This window comes from Leptonotus elevatus, chromosome 15 (assembly GCF_054856555.1).
Source record: "Leptonotus elevatus isolate MCC_2025b chromosome 15, RoL_Lele_1.0, whole genome shotgun sequence".
Classification (NCBI taxonomy): Eukaryota; Metazoa; Chordata; class Actinopteri; order Syngnathiformes; family Syngnathidae; genus Leptonotus; species Leptonotus elevatus.
Window position 1 is genome coordinate 44,853 of NC_141253.1, and position 18,433 is coordinate 63,285.

The window sequence follows — 18,433 nt, forward strand, 5'->3', positions numbered from 1 at the left end:
TTGGTTTTTAATTCGTTAACAAAATAGTTTTTGTGACCTAAAATAACCTTGGTGCTTACTTTGTGTTTATTCTCATTTAGCTGGTGTCGTTCTGGAGAAATCCGTGTTGAAAATCGGACTGATATTAAACTTTGCTTTTTTGATTTTGATACTTGATCACATTTTGGGGGGTTCCGGTTTTTGGTTTGGGCCCAAAACGTTGGTTTGGGTGTTTGCAGGATGTTGGACTTGAAGACAAATCGTCCAATCTTGTTGACGCAAGAATCTTCTCGATAGCATTTGGGAAGCTCAGCGTGTCCCGTCGGAAAACGCTGGCAACAAATTCCAAAATGGAAAGCGCGCGTCGATGGATGCCCTGCAGGGACGCGCGCACGTGTGCGTGCACGAGGGAGCGAGCGGTGGAGTCTGGGTGTGAGAGTGGCCTCAGTTGTCGTCCGCCGTCGGGTCAGCACGCCACTTCTGCAGTCTGCTCCTCGTTTGGACGTCATTTTTCCTTCTTCAGGTAAGCGCGACGCACTTTGATTGTTTGGGAGCATCAAACATCAACACCGCAATCGCAGGGTCTTTTCTGGCAAACGTTGCGCGCGTGCGGCTCGTCTCTCATCGCCATGGCGACCGCCTCCAGGTGGCGGCTGGCGTGTCACGTCGCCATGGTTTCGGGGCAGCCGTCACATCGGAGCAGCGTGACCGTCCGAAGGCGCCGGCGAGGCTTGGCGGGCTCCCACTTGTGACCTTTGACCTCATGTGTTTGTTGCGACAATGGCCGGCGGGAGCTCAGCCAACAAAGTCAACGCACGCGCGCGTGACCTTCACAGTGGCTGATCAGGCTTGAGCGGCTGCTTATCATCCCCAATGACATCTATTGATTACCCGCGCGCACGCACACACACGCACACACACACAGGAAGTAGTGGCGTCAGGCAGGAGGCCATGCGAACGACTTTCAAAGATGTTTGATGTGACAGGAGCGGCTTGCAACCAAAGTCTTGCGTCATCCGTTTCAATCCAATGCAGAAAGCAAGAAAAGCAAAAAAGAAGAAGCACTTTTGATTGAATAATGAAAAAGAATGAGGGAAGAAATGAAGCGCATTCAAACAAGTCGAAAATGTCACTTTCACACACGAGGAATGTTTGACACCAGACGACAGCGACAAGCATCAACAAACAGCCGTCAAGCAGACACAACTCAAATGTGCGATGAGGTATCTTAACTCATTTGCTCCCCAAAACGTATAAACACGTTCGATTTTAAATATTGCCAAGGTCCCATTTTTGTTTAATGCTCGAGCATACAAAAGGCTTTGATGCAGCTTCTGACCCGAAGGGGTCGCCTAAAGCAATGGCAGTTATTACAAAAAATGGCCAGCAGCTGGCAGCAGAGCATAAGAGAGCAAAATCAGTCCAAATCCAGTCAAACATCCGGGAGCGAAGGGGGTTGCGTCACTGAAAATGGCTGCCAGTCAATGAGTTAATGACTTGAGCTAAGCCGTCGCGTCGCCGCGACCTGTCCTGGCTTGGTGGCGGCTCAGCCGAGCCCACGTGAAAACGTGTCACCTGATGGTCTTAAGTCACCTCGAGTGGGGGGGGGGGGGGGGGGGGTTGGGCGTGGCCGGAGGGCGTGCCATTGAGTCATCGACATCTTCCTGCTTGTCCATCTTCCTCTTCAGGATGGATCAACACGAGTGGCAGCGCGCCAGGGACGGAGGTCACCGTCGCCACGATGACGACGAGGACGCCGACGAGGGTGAGTGCGCGCGCCCGCAAGCTAAATGCTAATAGCGCAGGTACAATTCAACAATTAATCGCCCCCCCCAACGCGGTTCAAGTGATCCACCAATCATGCTTCATGCATGGGACGGGCGAGTACCGATAACAGCGATCAGTGTCGATGCCGATGCCGATGCCGATGCCGATGCCGCGCATACATCCGACCTAGCTTTGTCTCTTGCTCTCTCTCTTTGTCACGTGAACGTTATTAGCCACGGTCGCGGTCCCAGTGACACGTTACACGCACGCACGCACGCACGCACGCACGCACGCACGCACGCACGCGCATTGAAATTGTCTTGTTTGCTTGCCGTCTATTCCTTGAATCAATTTGTTGTGAAGTAGCATGTCCAAGAACGCGGCCCACGTTCGGGTCCGACAACGGTTTGGGGCGGACGGCGGCGATGGCCAAACCCAAAGTGACTCGCTGCCGCGTGTGCAGATGTGGAGGCGGCGTACGTGGGCATTCCGGCATCCCACCGGCGGAAGCGACGGCGCCGCCGCTCGACCGAGCGGCAGCACGACGGCGAGCACGCCACCCGACGCGAGCACGGCCAGCGCCGCGCCTACCAGGAGCAGCGCCCGCACGCTCACCCGGCGGCCTTCTACCACGACAGCGACCGTGACGCCGGCGGCGACGACGGCGGCGACGGCGCCGACCCCTCGGGTGAGCTGCCGTCTTTGCTTTGGCTCTTCGTGCCAACAACATCCAAGCCAAATCGCAATTTGGCCACATGCCGTGCGGCGGGCGTGTGGATGCTTTGCAACCTTGTCCAAATGTCAAGAAAGGACCGAATGGGTGAAGGTTCAAGGACCACCGATTGTCACGCCGTCGAAGCCGGGTGACATCGGTTCTCCGCATCCCGAGAGAGCGCTGAGCAGCAGCGGCGCTTGCGCTCACTCAGGGAAATTTGGCGATCGAACCCACTGGTCCTCAACCCCGCTCCTCCAGTACCCCTATCCAGCCTCTTTTCCATGTCTCCCTCAGCCAACACAGCTGAGGATCAGGCTGATTAACTGATCGTGTTGGCGACATGGAAAGCAGGCTGGTTAGGTGCCGAAGAAACGGGTTTGAGTGTCAGCCGGGGAGTCTTTGGCATGAGCCGGCCGAGGGTTCAACTCAACTCAGCTTTATTTTAGCTTTGAAAACAACAGCTGAATACGACGTGCTGTGCAGTGAACATAAAACACAATCGATTGAGAAACGGCAGGAAAACAAATAAAGCAGCACTAAAAGAGTCTCATGCCATGTTAAAGGTCATGGGGGGGGAAAGTGCTTTTAAGACCACTTTTAAAAGTGGACAGTGAGGGGGGGGGGCTTGTCTAATACTAAAAGGCAGACTATTCCAGAGTTTTGAGCTCGCGCTTGGATGTCGGCGCCTCGAAGCAGAGCAGGAGCGCGAATACGGAGCAGCTCGGAGAAGGAAGTCGCAGTTTGAAGATTTCAAAACAAATCGGAGAATCTTCAAATGCGCAGGCGGCCGGTGGAGGGAGGCTCGAATCGGGGTCATGTGCTTTCTCTTCGGCGCACCAGGTCAAAGGCAAGCGCACGCATTTTCAAGCAGCTGAAGACCGGCTGACTCCAAAATCCAGAACATTACGATAATCCGAGCCACTCGTGACAAAAAGCAAGGATTCAAATGTGGAGTTCGGAAACCAAAAGAAAAAGGAAAGGCTTCACTTAAACAAGTTGCCCAAGTGATAAAAAGCTGGATTTGACTACGCTCGCGACCTGTCAGTCTCAGGGCAGACACTCGTCCACTCGTCCACTCGTCCACTCGGCTCCGAGCCGCTAAAGCTAGCAAGGGCGCATCGAGTTGAAAAGGCTCAATCTGTTTGCCAAAGGCTGGAAAAACGTGCTCCTTTCTCAAGTCTCGGCCACAGCCTTTGCTTTGCTCTGCCCTCGTCCCATTGGCTGACAAGGTTGAGCCCAAAAGGTCCACCCGCGCGCTCACAGCAGATGGGATTTGTCGCGGAGGATTGACCAGGCCTTCGGTCTCGGCTTTTGGATCAAATTCCACAAAAGGGGGCGCTTGCCCACCCGCTTGTCACTTTGCCGCCAATCGGCCGGACGCCGGCAAGAGGCGGAAAAAGAGTCCCTCCCGCCGGCCCGCCCGCTTCGGGAGGAGGAGTCGCCGGTGAAGGCCGTGACTTGGGATTTGCGAGCCGGGCGGACGTTGACTCCAGTGAGGACGGCGCTCATCGAGGACACGCCGCGACACGAACCTGAGCAATCCCGCGAGGAGCCCGATGAAGGCCTGTGGCATGAAACATCCACCACATGACCCCCCCCCCCCTCAATTATTGTCACTTGTCATCATTCAAAACAAAAACCCCAAAAGGTTTCGTCCCGTCAAGTGGCAAAATTCCTTGCAAGGAGTTTCCAGAAATGTTCATTTGACTTTGGGACGGAGGCGACGACGGCGTTGTTGCCGTCGTCTCCTTTTCGTAGTCGCATTTGTTTGCAAAACGGGACTTCGGGCATTTCCGTGCGTCCAGTAGAAGCAGCAGGAAAAAGCGGGAACGTGATCAAGCGTCCCGAGTCCCGGCAGTCAAATGAGATCAACTTGACCCGGCGCGACTCCTGCCGAATGCCGCCGTAACGGAAATTCTGGAGCTCCGTCCCCAAGCTAACGCTAAGGAAGTTAGCATGTGCCGCTGTTCTTTCCAAACTGCAAGTTCACAAACGTCACGTGCGAGAGGTCGCCATCGGGCCGACAGGCCCACGCGGGGGCCCGACTGGCTCAGGCCCTAAGCTGCTTAAAGACGCGTGCGTGCGCGCGTGCGTGCGCGCGTGCGCGCGTGCGTGCGTGCGTGCGTGCGTGCGTGAAGGAGGAGAGTTCTCGTCAGGCCTTTGGTGCGTGTCGGCCGCCCGAGTAAGCCTTCAAGCTCTTTGTGGGAGCCTTCGACAAGATGGCGGAGCGGCAATCCGGTTAGCGTCCGGAGCCAGACATCGCAGGCCTGGTAACTCGCGAACCGAGGCCCGTTGCGCGGCGGTACGAGCTCTGGACCCGGTCGGCGTCATGGCTTGCTCCTCCGAGACGCTATCAGACTCAGGTAACGACGGCGAGGGAGACCCAACTTGGCAACACAAAAACTTTTAGGGAGTTTTAGACTGAATTGTCAAACTGTTGTCATCATGAGAAAAAATCGACAACTGTGATTAATCGACAACTAATCAATTCTCCCAGGATGAATTGTTTGGACTTTGCTTCACTTGAATTTCAGCCTCTCCGTAGCAAACATTCTCGTTTGTTTTTCAAAATGTCTACTTTGACTTTCGAAAACTGTTTTAAATTCTTTTTTTTACATATTTTCAGAAAGTGAATCATGATCACTTCATTTGCTTTCGTTGCGATGCGTTTTCTTGCTTGTGGCTTTTGTGCATAAGCGCCTGTTTTGCTTGCACCGTCAACCGATCGGGAAAAAAACGATTGATCGCAATCAGCCGTCATTGCTGTTGACATTTGCCCGGTCGGAACGCTTTGAGGTGGCGACCGGTCCGACCAGAGTGGATTCAACGTGACTTGCCGCCTTCCTCAAATGCAGTCGGCCGTAAGTCAGCGCTTCCGACACGACGAGCGGCGCGTTGGGAAATACGTTCGCTTCGACCGTCGGGTGCTCGCATTTGCCGTTGGGTCATTGCAAGTGTCCCAGAGAGGGAGTGCCCGGCGTGCGCACGAGCCCCCCGGCGACAGGGGGCGCCATTGTACGATGTAAGCCGCCTTTATGACCACACCCACGGCGGTGCACGAGCATCACAGTCAACTTCCCAAAGCATCCTAACTGTCAATGCAGGCACGCTACCGCTAATTAGCTTAGCAGAACCTGTGAGGGCAACTCTGTTAGCAGCTAGCACTCCATATTTTGACAGTTGAGGCGGACCTTGGCGTTTGGATTCACTGGTGCCGCCGCGTGCCGCCGCGTGCCGCCGCGTGCCGCCGCGTGCCTCAGCTTTGCTTAGCTGTTAACAAAAGTCTGACAACAAGGGGGCGCTTTGATGGGACATTTTGTTTTTAGGGTCAACATTGCGCCGTGTTGATGATGTCATCGTCAGATATGTTGGTTGATGTCACACAACCCTGCTAGCTCACGATAGCCATTAGCGTCGAAACCAAGTTTGTGTTTTTTGAATGTCATTGACGTTTTGTGCGGGAAGGGGGCGACGCGGTGGGCGCGTGCGAGCAGCGAGAAGTGCTGAGCGCCTCCAGGCCGGCCAATCGATGAAGATCGATCCACCCGCACTAATTAGAGCAGCTCGCTTATGCTCGCAACCACAAGAGGCGCTGTCTCTCGCGGTCAAAAGCGCGCTGAAGCGTGAGGCCATCTTTGAAGGACGGACGCCATCGGCATTTTGCCGGCGCCGAACGCTTTACGTGTTCGGCGCCAACCAAGTCGCGCTTCTGCGCTGAGACGACGGGTATGCGAGTTCATTGCAGTACCCGCACTCCAAAACAGGTGGCACTAGTGCGCCCAAATCTGTTTGCCAGGACAGTTAAAAAAAAAAACACAGAAAACTTTGTTGTCATCGGTTCCATGACAACAAACGGCCTCCATAGTTTTTTTCCCACCCACACTCGACAAATGGTCATTTGCACGCGCATTTGTTTACGCATGTCGGCACTATTCAGTCGCGTTGCTTTTTGTCTCTCTTGTCTGTTAAATAGTTTGGAGTGACTCGGACGGACTCAGCGGCGCGAGCGAGCTAACGGCGACCTCGACGCCATCTTCATTGCTTTTGTATGGATGCATGTTTTTGTGCTATCAGTACGAGACGGTGAGCGGCATGAGATACCCGTTGAGGGGGAGGGAGGGGGAGGGAGGGGAGGGTGAGAGAGATCCCCAATTCCGGTCCTCGAGGACAGAGTCCCGCAGGTTTTTAATGTTTCCATCCTCCAACGCACCTGATCGATTGTGATAACAATCCTGATCACACACAAATGACACGCAAACACGATTTCCCGGCGGGGACGCAAACACACGCCGACCCGCATCGTAGGCAAGTGACGGTGCAACTCCGCCACCCGGAGCCCACAATCCTGATCTTGAGAATCAGGAATCATGAGGGAAAAGACAACATGGCCCTGGTTGATCTCTTATATTCTGCTGCCACCTGCTGGCCGTTTTTGTAATAACTACCATTTCCTCAACCGAAGCCTTCTGAATGCTCCAGCAAAACATTCCAAATAGAACGTTTTTATACGTGTTTGGGAACAAATGAGTTAAGTCCATTACCGCCACCGCAGCGTGAATGTGCGAGTGCATGAAAAATGGATCCATTCCATTGCAACGCCTCTTTGAGTGTTAGAAAAGCGCTCTAGAAATGGGATGCAAGTCCAAAAACCACCTCGGCTGTCCTTTGAACGCAAACGCTGTTAGCTTGCGTCCGTCCTTTTGTTGCAGTGTCGCCGGCGGCGGAGCGCCTTCGGCACATCCTGGGGGAGGATTATGGCGAGCCCACGCCCACCATCTTCACGGAGATGGACACGCTGCAGCAGGAGGGCGGCGAACTGGAGTGGAAGGAGTCGGCCAGGTGAGCCGCGGCGGGCGGCGGCGCGGGCGGCGGCGCGGGCGGCGGCGCGGCGGCGGCGCGGCTAACGTTTGCCGTTGTGATGGGCAGGTGGGTGAAGTTCGAGGAGAAGGTGGAGGAGGGCGGCGAGCGCTGGAGCAAACCTCACGTGTCCACGCTGACGCTCCACAGCCTGTTTGAGCTGCGCACGTGCCTGCAGACCGGCAGCATCCTTCTGGACCTGGAGGCGTTCTCGCTCGCCCACATTGTCGGTAAGAGGGCGCCTCGTTCCCAAATGGAATCCGAATTCCACAGCAGACAACCCACTGACTGACTTTTCGAGGTTCTTGACTTTGTCCTCGCCCTCTTGTGGACGTGCTTAATATTGGTCAACTGTGGGAAACCTTTCAGACTCTCGTGAAAACTAAAATGAATGAATAAATACGTAACGTAGAATGTGGCATCTGAAAATAGTGTCAAAAACCGAGTCCAAGACATTATTGAGACGAGATGATTGAAACCGAGACGAGACCAAGACTTTTGACGGTCGAGAACAAAATCGGTTTTTCATGATTCTTCAAATTCTGCTATCTTGTTCTCGAAAGGGAAAAATGAAAGAAATGAAGCCATCGTAAGTCCTGACATTTTACAAAGAAAATGTGAAAGTCAGCAAAACCTCTTGGATGAAATGAAGGGAATGAAGACATTTCATTTCAAATCATTTTCTTGGACTTCGCCACGACTTTCGCACCCGAGCACAGAAAGCCAGAAAAGCTTCTTTCTCTCCACCGCCAATCCCGAGTCCGTCCCGTCCCGGACCCAGACGAGAGCAAATAAAGACGCCTGACGGAAACCTTTCAAAAGTGGTCTCGAGACCAAGACGGACCTCGACAAGTACGCGACTATCGGAGCGACGTCACGCAACGAGACCGAGACCGAGACCAGAAGGCGGCGCGGTCGATGACGTGACAAAAATGTGCCGCGTGTCTCCGCAGACGAGATAGTGGAGCGGCAGATCGCCGACGGTCTGATCTCGGAGGACGTCAAGGACAAGATCGTGTTTGTGCTGCTGCGTAAACATCGCCACCAGACCAAGAAGCCCATCCATCGCTCGCTGGCCGACATCGGGAAGTCCTCGTCGTCCGCCGCCGGTAAGCCAGCGCCGCGCCGCGCACGCCCGCCCGCCGCGCCGCGTCTGACGCTTGGCCAGCTACTAACATGGCGCCGCCCGCTTGCTCCGCCTCTTCGCCCCGCCCGCCTCGCCGCTCAGGCCGTAGCCCTCAGGCCAACCTGAGTCGCAGCACCAGCTCCGCCTCCGCCGTCCGTCGCTCCACCGACGACCTGTCGACGGCGCACGCCAGCAGCCTCGGACGCCTGCGTGAGTCCCGCGGATGCGCGCGCGCGCACGCACACGCACGCAGCGCACTCCTTTGGCTCACCTTAGCTTTAGCATCTCATGCTAACACGCTAACCCTTCGCCAAGTGCAAACGCAGCTTTCCTTTCGCTCTTCTCGATGTCTTTGGTCGACGTGAGCGCATCTGGCGAAATTCGCAAATTCCAAATCTGCGCCGGCTTTCAAATCACATCGAATGTCAAATCCTTCTAACACATCGACTGCCTTTGACAATTGCACGTTTGTCGATCGTGTCGACGTTCGTGCCGATGACATCATTGCCCCATTTTAGATACGAGATCGCCACCGTTTGAGAATCGACGAATGGCTGCATTTGACACTTTTTGCGACTGTTGATTACGGAGAAAGTCCGTCCTTTCATCTGGAAGTTTGACTGCAAATCTAATCTTTGAAAACGTTGAAAACGTTGTCAAACGTTGCCAAATGGCCGGCAACGAACGAGCAAAAACGTTCGTTTCTGTCTTTCCAATGTTTGCTTGATCCATTTTGTGTTTCTTTGGAAAACGCGTGAGAAAGATTAGCCAGGAATTCGGCTGCCGCGCTTCGGCTTTGTTGTCCGCTTTAAGTCCCCGAGAATGGAATCTGAGCGCCGTGCACGTGCGTGTGCACGGGAACGCTTTCTTTGAAGTTGAAAGGAAAAACGTGTGTTTGTGTCGCATTTCCAGATCACGCGCAGAGCCGCAGCATGAACGACGTTTCGGAAAAGCTCAGCTCCGACCAGGTAACCCCGCGCCCGCGCCCGCGCCCGCGCCCGCGCGTGCGTGCGTGCGTGCGCTTTGTTCTACTTTGCATGGCCGTTGTCATGGCAGCAGGTCGCCGATGTGGTCATGTGAATCCGACCTGCGGCGTTTGAAAGGTTAATGAGGCTGATGAACACGATCGCTAACCCTTTGGCCAAACTTGTACGCTGCGATGTGTTCTCGAACCAGAGCACACTTCGTTGGCTGCCCGCTGCCAGGTTGGTGTTCTCAATTGTCATACAAGGAAAAACCAAGTTGGCGGCACGTCCGCCTCCCAGTCCGGAGGACGCGAGACGGAGTCCGGGCTTCGGCCTTCCCGGGTTCGCCGCTTTCCTCCCGCATTCCAAAGTCATGCATGGCAGCTTGATTGAACACTCCAAATTGTCCATGGGACTGATTGTGAGCGTGGACGGATGGAACCGCTGCGATGGAACCGCTGCGATGGAACCGCTCGTGCCTGCGATTGGCTGGCGAGCAGTTCCGGGCGTAGCCCGCCTACCGCCCGAAGCCAGCTGGGGGAGGCTCCAGCAACCCTCGTGAGGACAAAGCGCTTAAGAAAATAGAAACAAATCCAGTTCAATGAAAACACATGTGAAAGAGGTCCTCCCATTTCCCATTACACTTGAAAGCATCGTGCGCAAATGCAGCGGAGGGCTGGCGGGGCCTCCTGGTGGAGGATGTCGGTACTGCGCCGGCGCAAGACTGACTTGGTTGCGGGTGTTGTTTCTTCTGCAGATGAGGAACAAATTCATGAAGAAGATCCCCCGCGACGCTGAAGCGTCCAACGTGCTGATCGGCGAGGTGGACTTCCTGGACAAACCCTTCGTGTCCTTCGTGCGTCTGGCCCAGGCCACGACGCTCGGAGGCCTCACCGAAGTCCCGGTGCCCACAAGGTGGGTGACGCCCACAAAGCGCTCGTCGCACTCTGCTTCAAAACACTGAAGAAGAATTTTCAGACTATTTGTGGAACAACGGACCCGACCGCAAGATCTCAAATTGCAAACCCGGTTGACCGCGAGTCCACTTTTCTATTTCAAGTCTTTTTTTGCGTCGCTTCTTCATTCACTGAGGTTAAAAAGTTTCAAGGCCATTTTGACGACACAACAAACGAGTAGAGGGGAAAAAAATTGTCAAAGGGTGTAAAAGTCAAAAATAAATAAAAGTATAGATAACAAAGTCCAGCGGTACTTCGACTTCCGAGTCGTATTCATTCTGTAACCAAGTCGTGCAAATGAACTTGTACATGAAATCCGTCCCCCGTTGGAATGCAGTGAAATGGCGTCAAGTCATGTGCTCCAGCCGATGCATTATTATTATTATTACGGCGTTGATGGAGAAGTCAGAGAAGGTCCGAAGGGGCTGCGCTGTGAGATCTCCAGAAAGCCGAGGACAGCCGACCCACTCAGGAACCGCGTGAGCGGTGTGTTGAACCAGTCCGGACAAGTTTGAGGTGAGGTGGGCTGATCCAGGAGGTCGGAGTGCCTCAGGGATCGGCTCTAAGGGCCTTCCTCTTTGCAATAAGAATGGATGAGGGACAGCTAAGACTGGGATCCACATGGACTGGGAGGTTTGCAGTTGTGATCGGCACCAGAAAGGACAGGAACTACAATGAGCCAGAACAAAACACAACGTGCGCGTGCGTGCGTGTGTGAACAATAAGCTCGGTCGAAGGGCAAAGAGATAGCGAGGGCGGAGGACTTGAAATACTTGAGCTCAACAGTCCAGAGGCCGGGATGTGTGGACGAAAGTGTCCGGTGAAGACAATCGGGCTGCTGTTGTCCCAATGTTGCCCTCTTGCGACCACGACTCTCTTCAGGTCATCTTCGAAGGCCTTGCTGACATTTTGGCTCACAGCACAAAAGCCAAAAGTGGGAGGCCCCGTGTCACTTCCTTTGAGGGTTCCGATGAGTGAGCAGGACGTGTCTTGCAGGTTCCTCTTCATCCTGCTGGGTCCTCACGGCAAGACCAAGTCCTACAATGAGATCGGTCGCGCCATCGCCACCCTGATGGTGGACGACGTGAGTTGCGCCCCGGGATGCTCCCGCGCAGCCGCTCGCCGGCGACTCGTTTGACCGGCCGTATGTCCTTGTGCCGCCAGCTGTTCAGCGACGTCGCCTACAAAGCGAGGGAGCGCGAAGACCTAATCGCGGGCGTGGACGAGTTCCTGGACGAGGTCATCGTCCTGCCTCCGGGAGAATGGGACCCCAAAATCCGCATTGAACCCCCCAAGAAGGTTCCGTCGGCGGAGATGAGGCAGGAGCTTGGTGCCGCCTGACGTCCGTCCTCGCCGCCAGACGCGCCGCTCAACCGAGGCGTGCTCTGCGTCCTTTCTAGGAAGTCGGTGCTCAACCTGAACGAGTTGGCCCAGATCAACGGCGCGGCGGGGGGGCCGGCCGGCGGAGAAGACCAGCAACTTCCTGTTCAGCACGAAGTCGGCGAAGAGCTCAAGTTCACCGGCAGGTAAGACGTCCGCAGGTCCCGAGGTGACGGCAAGCGCTTGTTTGTCAGACGACGAGGTGCCAAAGTCATTTGGCTTCAGGGGCCACATTCACCCCAAAAAATGGTACGAAATGGGCACAAAAGTCTTGGCAGCCTCACATTTATACAAATACGTCATCAATTGATCGCGCACTTGATGAAGCCCATCTTGTTTTTTCTGCCGCTCGGTCCCCGTTAGCTGCCCGGAACTGTACGCCCCTTGAGAGGAACTCTTTGGTATTTCCGCGTTGATTGCCGGGTTTGCCGAGTGTCCAAAGTCTTGACGGGCACACTGAGAGGGCAAGCGCGCAAAGCCAGGCTGAGGGTTCGGCTTGGGGGCAAACGGGAACTTCTTGGGTTCCGAGAACATTCCGAGCTTTGTTGTTCCTGCCCGAAGGCTCTGCGGCGGCCTGTGGTTGGACGTGAAGCGGAAGCTGCCGTGGTACTGCAGCGACATCTACGACGGCTTCCACATCCAGACGGTCTCGGCCGTGCTCTTCATCTACTTGGGCTGCATCACCAACGCCATCACCTTCGGCGGCCTGCTGGGCGACGCCACCGACAACTACCAGGTGAGCGGAACGTCTCGCCCTCGGGTCTCGGGTCTCGGGTCTCGGAGGCCTTCTCTGAGGCCGGCTTGTCCTCAGGGTGTGATGGAGAGCTTCCTGGGGACGGCGTTGGCGGGAACCGTCTTCTGTTTGTTTGGCGGTCAGCCGCTCATCATCCTCAGCTCCACCGGACCCATTCTCATCTTTGAGAAGCTCCTCTATGAGTTCTGCAAGTAAGACCGAGGCGGGGCGAGGTGAGCGGCGGGACACGCGTGACCGCAGCGCCGCCGTCTTTGTGTCCAGGAACAACGACGTGGACTACATGGAGCTGCGCTTGTGGATCGGGATCCACTCGTGCCTGCAGTGCTTCGTCTTGGTGCTGTCGGACGCCAGCTACATCATCCAGTACATGACCCGCTTCACAGAGGAAGGCTTCTCCAGTCTCATCTCCTTCATCTTCATCTCCGACGCCATCAAGAAGATGGTCCGCCTCACTCGCACGCCTCGCCTGCTTGCCGCCAACGGCGCCACTCCTTCAGCTATCTGTCGCTTCCTGTCGCTTCCTGTCGCTTCCTGTCGCTTCCAGTCGCTTCCTGTCGCTTCCTGTCGCTTCCTGTCGCGTCCTGTCGCGTCCTGTCGCTTCCTGTCGCTTCCTGTCGCTTCCTGTCGCTTCCTGTCGCGTCCTGTCGCTTCCTGTCGCTTCCTGTCGCTTCCTGTCGCTTCCTGTCGCTTCCTGTCGCTTCCTGTCGCTTCGTGTCGCGTCCTGTCGCTTCCTGTCGCTTCCTGTCGCTTCCTGTCGCTTCCTGTCGCTTCCTGTCGCTTCCTGTCGCTACCAGTCGCGTCCTGTCGCGTCCTGTCGCTTCCAGTCGCTTCCTGTCGCTTCCTGTCGCTTCCTGTCGCTTCCTGTCGCGTCCTGCGCGTCCTGTCGCTTCCTGTCGCTTCCTGTCGCTTCCTGTCGCTACCTGTCGCTTCCTGTCGCTTCCTGTCGCTTCCTGTCGCGTCCTGTCGCTTCCTGTCGCGTCCTGTCGCTTCCTGTCGCTTCGTGTCGCGTCCTGTCGCTTCCTGTCGCTTCCTGTCGCTTCCTGTCGCTTCCTGTCGCTTCCTGTCGCTACCAGTCGCGTCCTGTCGCGTCCTGTCGCTTCCAGTCGCTTCCTGTCGCTTCCTGTCGCTTCCTGTCGCTTCCTGTCGCGTCCTGCGCGTCCTGTCGCTTCCTGTCGCTTCCTGTCGCTTCCTGTCGCTACCTGTCGCTTCCTGTCGCTTCCTGTCGCTTCCTGTCGCGTCCTGTCGCTTCCTGTCGCGTCCTGTCGCTTCCTGTCGCTTCCTGTCGCTTCATGTCGCTTCCTGTCGCGTCCTGTCGCTTCCTGTCGCTTCCTGTCGCTTCCTGTCGCTTCCTGTCGCTTCCTGTCGCTTCATGTCGCTTCCTGTCGCGTCCTGTCGCTTCCTGTCGCTTCCTGTCGCTTCCTGTCGCTTCCTGTCGCCCATCTGCCACCGGCTACACACAAAGCTCATCCCTGCCATGTCCTGCCACGTAGCGGCCTCTCCCGCGTGCCTCGTTGCTACCTGACCGCTTGCCGTCACTCTTTCCACCCAAAGCTCGCCTGCCGCGTCACGTTCCTGCCAGCCGAGCTGCCGCTAACCTGCCCGTGAATGGCCACAGTAGCGGCCATGACTGGTTAGCAGCTTAGCATGCGAGCTCGCTGTGACCCTGGTTTTTGCGTGCAGGTGGGCGTCTTCAAGTATTACCCCATCAACCGCGCCTTCAAGCCCGACTACGTCACGTCCTACACGTGCGACTGCGTCCCTCCGGACCAGGGTGAGTCCTCCTTGCAGGTTCTGAAGACTTGCTCTTCCTGGTCTTCATCTTTATCTTTTGTATCCCTGCTTCCTCACGGGGGCGTGGCCTGAAAACGTGAGTAAGAATCTCAGCTCTGTCCTCGGTCTTTACGAATCAATCAGTTTCATCCTGGTTCCAATTGAGTCTTCTCCTCCAGTATCGATGGCGCTTCCTATTTGCTGTCACATCAATGTGACTTCTCGTTTTGTGCTTCAATATTCTCCGACATCATCGTCACTTCCTGTTACTTGCTTCTCCAGAACTCCCCTGGAACATTTCAGCTCCTCTGGTCGATGACAACATGTCCTTTCTGGTGAGTGACCTTCTCCTCAGTCTTAGTCAGTCCGCCATGAGCGTAACGAGCGATTGTGGCACGGGTGCCGCCGCAGTTCAACATGAGCGAGCTGGACTGGACTCAGCTGAGTACCAAGGAGTGCGTCAAGTACGGCGGCGCCCTGGTGGGCAAAGCGTGCAAGTATGTGCCCGACCTGGCCCTCATGTCCTTCATCCTGTTCTTCGGCACGTACTCCATGACCGTCACGCTCAAGAAGTTCAAGTTCAGCCGCTACTTCCCCACCAAGGTGAGAACCGGACACGAGCGGATCGCCTCTGCCCGCCGGTGAACCCGCACATGACCCGCAGCATGGCCAGCTTTTACCGAGAATGTACTAAGATCACACGTCCGTCATTTTCATATGATTCCATTAATGGACTGAAGCGGGTTTTCGGGTCAGTACAGACGGTCCTTCTCAGTCTGCGTATTTTGACGAGGCTTCGCGTCACAGAGCGCTGGTCGAAAACGGAAAAAAGTTCCCGCAAAGAGCGTCTTGGGAACAGCTGATGCAAATGATTGGATCTGATTTCAGACACGCGACGACAAGCGAGGACATTTTGTCATGAAAAGTCTGACAAATAACAGGATTATTACAAATCGTCCGTGTCAATAATTAAATTCTCACATCAAGTCAAATGAAATTGATGTTCAGCATGAATAAATTGTCTTTCGTGTTAATGATCACGTGATATGAGAGCGGCCCAAAACCTTTCTGAGCGTGTTCAGGAAAATTTGCAACAAATGTTGGACAATTTGGCTCTCCGAACATACGAAGCACGTTGGCCAAATGCTAGCGTAGCCTAGCAACCGTATCACACAGCATGTTGCCTCTATCCGGTGACCCCACCCCTTTTCCCGCCACAGCTGCGTCAGCTGATCAGCGACTTCGCTATCGTCATCTCCATCCTTGTCTTCTGCGGACTGGACGTCTTTGTGGGCCTGGACACGCCCAAACTGCACATTCCCATGCACATGAAGGTCCCCGAATGCCTCGCACGCCCTTCGTACCAAACCTGAGAACCCCTAAACGTAGCATGTAGCATGTAGCATGTAGCTATGTATCGCATAATCGGATTTCACGACGGTGATTGTGCACATTTAACTAACAAATCTTGGCTTTCTCCTCTTCACTGTGTGTGTTTGTGTGATGCTAAGCTAAGGAAGCTAATCAGTGATTTTGCCATCTTCATGTCAATCATGTCCTTTGTGGCTCTGGACATGTTGATGGGTTTAGACACGCCCAAACTGATCGTTCCCACTGAGTTGAAGGTACCTCGCCGCTCCAATTCTGTCTTGTCGTTATCGTTGTGATTGATCATGAGTATTAGTTTTACTCTGGTGTCCCGAAAGAGTTCACGGCGCTTCACTTATCCCTCATTTTGTGCCGATTATTACTTCAATCACGGATTCGTCTGTTGATTATTCTTTCGATTCATCGGCAAATCACATTGAGAGAACATCTTTTCATTTCCATGATTTGAATGAGTAGAAATGCGTATAGCGTGAAAGCATTTGCTGAAAATGTTGAGTCTGGTTGGGTTGGCCACTTCAACCGGCAGAGTTCTACAAAATATCCTCTAAAAGTCCTCGTGTCGGGTCTGAGGAGTGAGGAAGAAACGGAATGCAGGGATTTAATGAGGTCCAAATCAGCCAAAGTGACGCGTGGACCCACGTAGCTGCGCCACGAGAAAATGGCTTCGTCGTGATTTGGAAGTCGAGGACAAGTGAACGATTGGACTCGAGTCCGCTTTTCATATTGGAATTGTCTTGGACCCGCCCTTCACACATTCAAACACTAGAACAGGGGTAGGGCAAACCTGGTCCAAGGGAGCCGCACACTGCGCTGCCTACTGGCGGGTCGCAGTCCTGCCTGATTTCGATGTCTCCCTCCTCCAACATGGGTGAGGATCGTTATCAGGCTTCTCCCGACGAGTTTGCTGATGTGCTGATCATTTGAATCACCCGTGTCGGAGGAGGGAGACCTCTAAAAGACGCAGGACCAGGGTCGCCTACCCCTGCGCTAGAAGAAGGCTGACATGATTATTCAAAGTTCACCGGAATTTCCTCACGTGAGTCCCAAAGCAAGTGAAGCTGCGTGAACCCTTTCCCGAGGGGTGCGAATCCCAATTAAAGCGCAGCGTGTTTTGCAGCCCACGCGCGCCGACCGCGGCTGGCTGGTCATGCCGTTTGGCAAGAATCCGTGGTGGTGGTACGTGGCCAGCTTTTTGCCGGCACTGCTGGTCACCATCCTGATTTTCATGGACCAGCAGATCAGCGCCGTCATCGTCAACCGCAAGGAGAACAAGCTCAAGGTGAAGTTCATTTGCTGCTCCTTCAGCCGCTGCTTGAAGACCTTTCAGGCTTCTTGGCTTCTATTTCATTCGTGTTGCATCGCAAGCGATGCCGGGCGGCTCGTTAGGGGCCGCTTTGGACAGGAGAGACATCAGGACGTCGACGTAAGCAGAGCCGCCAAAACTGCTCCGTATTTTGTTACCACTGGTGGCTAACTCGATTGTTCCAGATATTTTCAAAAATCCCGCGTCTGAAATGAACGCTGGCTGTCGGGCCACCGGGACGCGGGCTGCTACGCCTTTCAGAAATCCATATCATTAAAGGAAGACGTAAGCCGTAAACCGTAAACCGTAAGCCGTAAGCCGTAAACCGTAAGCCGTAAACCATAAACCGTAAGCCGTAAGCCGTAAACCGTAAACCGTAAGCCGTAAGCCGTAAGCCGTAAACCGTAAGCCGTAAACCGTAAGCCGTAAGCCGTAAGCCGTAAGCCGTAAACTGTAAGCCGTAAACCGTAAACCGTAAGGCGTAAGCCGTAAGCCGTAAACCGTAAACCGTAAACCGTAAGCCGTAAGCCGTAAACCGTAAGCCGTAAGCCGTAAGCCGTAAGCCGTAAACCGTAAACCGTAAACCGTAAGCCGTAAGCCGTAAGCCGTAAACCGTAAACCGTAAACCGTAAACCGTAAGCCGTAAGCCGCGTGCCCACATTGAACAGCCGGCCGAGCGCAGGTTCCGCCGGCTGTTGCTAATTGGCAGACGAGTGCACGTCGGCGTATCTAAAAGAGGGAGGATTGCGGGCGGGGCTGGTGGCGTGAACATGACGGGTCGTTCCCTTGAAACGTACGACGGTCTGGACATGGCGGAAGGCAGAAAACCAAAGAGGGAAAAAAACGGATTTGTTGCTCTCATACAAAACTGCAAGCAGTCTTGCACGTATTGGGCAACAAGTGGCCATTTGGGGACCCCCCCCCCCCCCCACATCGCCGAGTGAGGAAATATCATGCTGATGATAACAATAACGATGCGTTCAATGAGCAATCGTTGCATTGAAAATCTGTCTTGACACCCAGCTCACGTGGCCGCGGCTGAGCGGCATCACATTAACCAAACATTTCCTGCCCAATGAATCGCCATTCATTTGAAAAAGAGTTTTCACGGGTGTTCACGGTGGAGCCAATCAGGGCAACGGGATCAATCTGAAGGGCCGAAATCAGACAAACGTCCCCACCCTTGAAAACGAGGTGAGGCGAGGTGGACACAAAAGCCAGCGAAGGGTTAAAGTGCGTCCCCGCCCCCGCTCCTCCCTCCCCTGCAGAAAAGTTGCGGCTACCACCTGGACCTGTTCTGGGTGGGCATCCTGATGGCGGTGTGCTCCTTCATGGGTCTGCCGTGGTACGTGGCCGCCACCGTCATCTCCATCGCGCATATCGACTCGCTCAAGATGGAGAGCGAGTCCAGCGCCCCCGGGGAGCAGCCCCAGTTCCTGGGGGTCCGGTAAGAAAGACAGCCCGGCGCCGCC

The 18,433-nt window shown here is 54.8% G+C and overlaps 1 protein-coding gene across 2 annotated transcripts; it reads left to right on the plus strand.

Moving 5' to 3' along the window:
* The first annotated feature begins 393 nt into the window (after window positions 1-393).
* Window positions 394-18,412, plus strand: LOC147161319 (electrogenic sodium bicarbonate cotransporter 4-like). 2 transcript variants are annotated; one of them, XM_086096366.1, is made up of 21 exons: window positions 394-502; window positions 1,668-1,744; window positions 2,210-2,434; window positions 7,171-7,300; window positions 7,388-7,548; window positions 8,272-8,427; window positions 8,547-8,654; window positions 9,357-9,412; window positions 10,167-10,324; window positions 11,362-11,449; window positions 11,530-11,684; window positions 11,766-11,891; window positions 12,307-12,481; window positions 12,557-12,690; window positions 12,761-12,941; window positions 14,180-14,270; window positions 14,552-14,604; window positions 14,681-14,872; window positions 15,490-15,603; window positions 16,776-16,937; window positions 18,230-18,412. In XM_086096366.1, exons 2-21 carry the CDS (start codon window positions 1,669-1,671, stop codon window positions 18,410-18,412), a joined length of 2,724 nt encoding a protein of 907 aa, XP_085952492.1. In that variant the 5' UTR covers window positions 394-502; window position 1,668. The 2 variants fall into 2 exon arrangements, with proteins under 2 accessions (XP_085952492.1, XP_085952493.1); XM_086096367.1 differs by lacking the exon at window positions 8,547-8,654.
* Window positions 18,413-18,433: the final 21 nt, after the last annotated feature.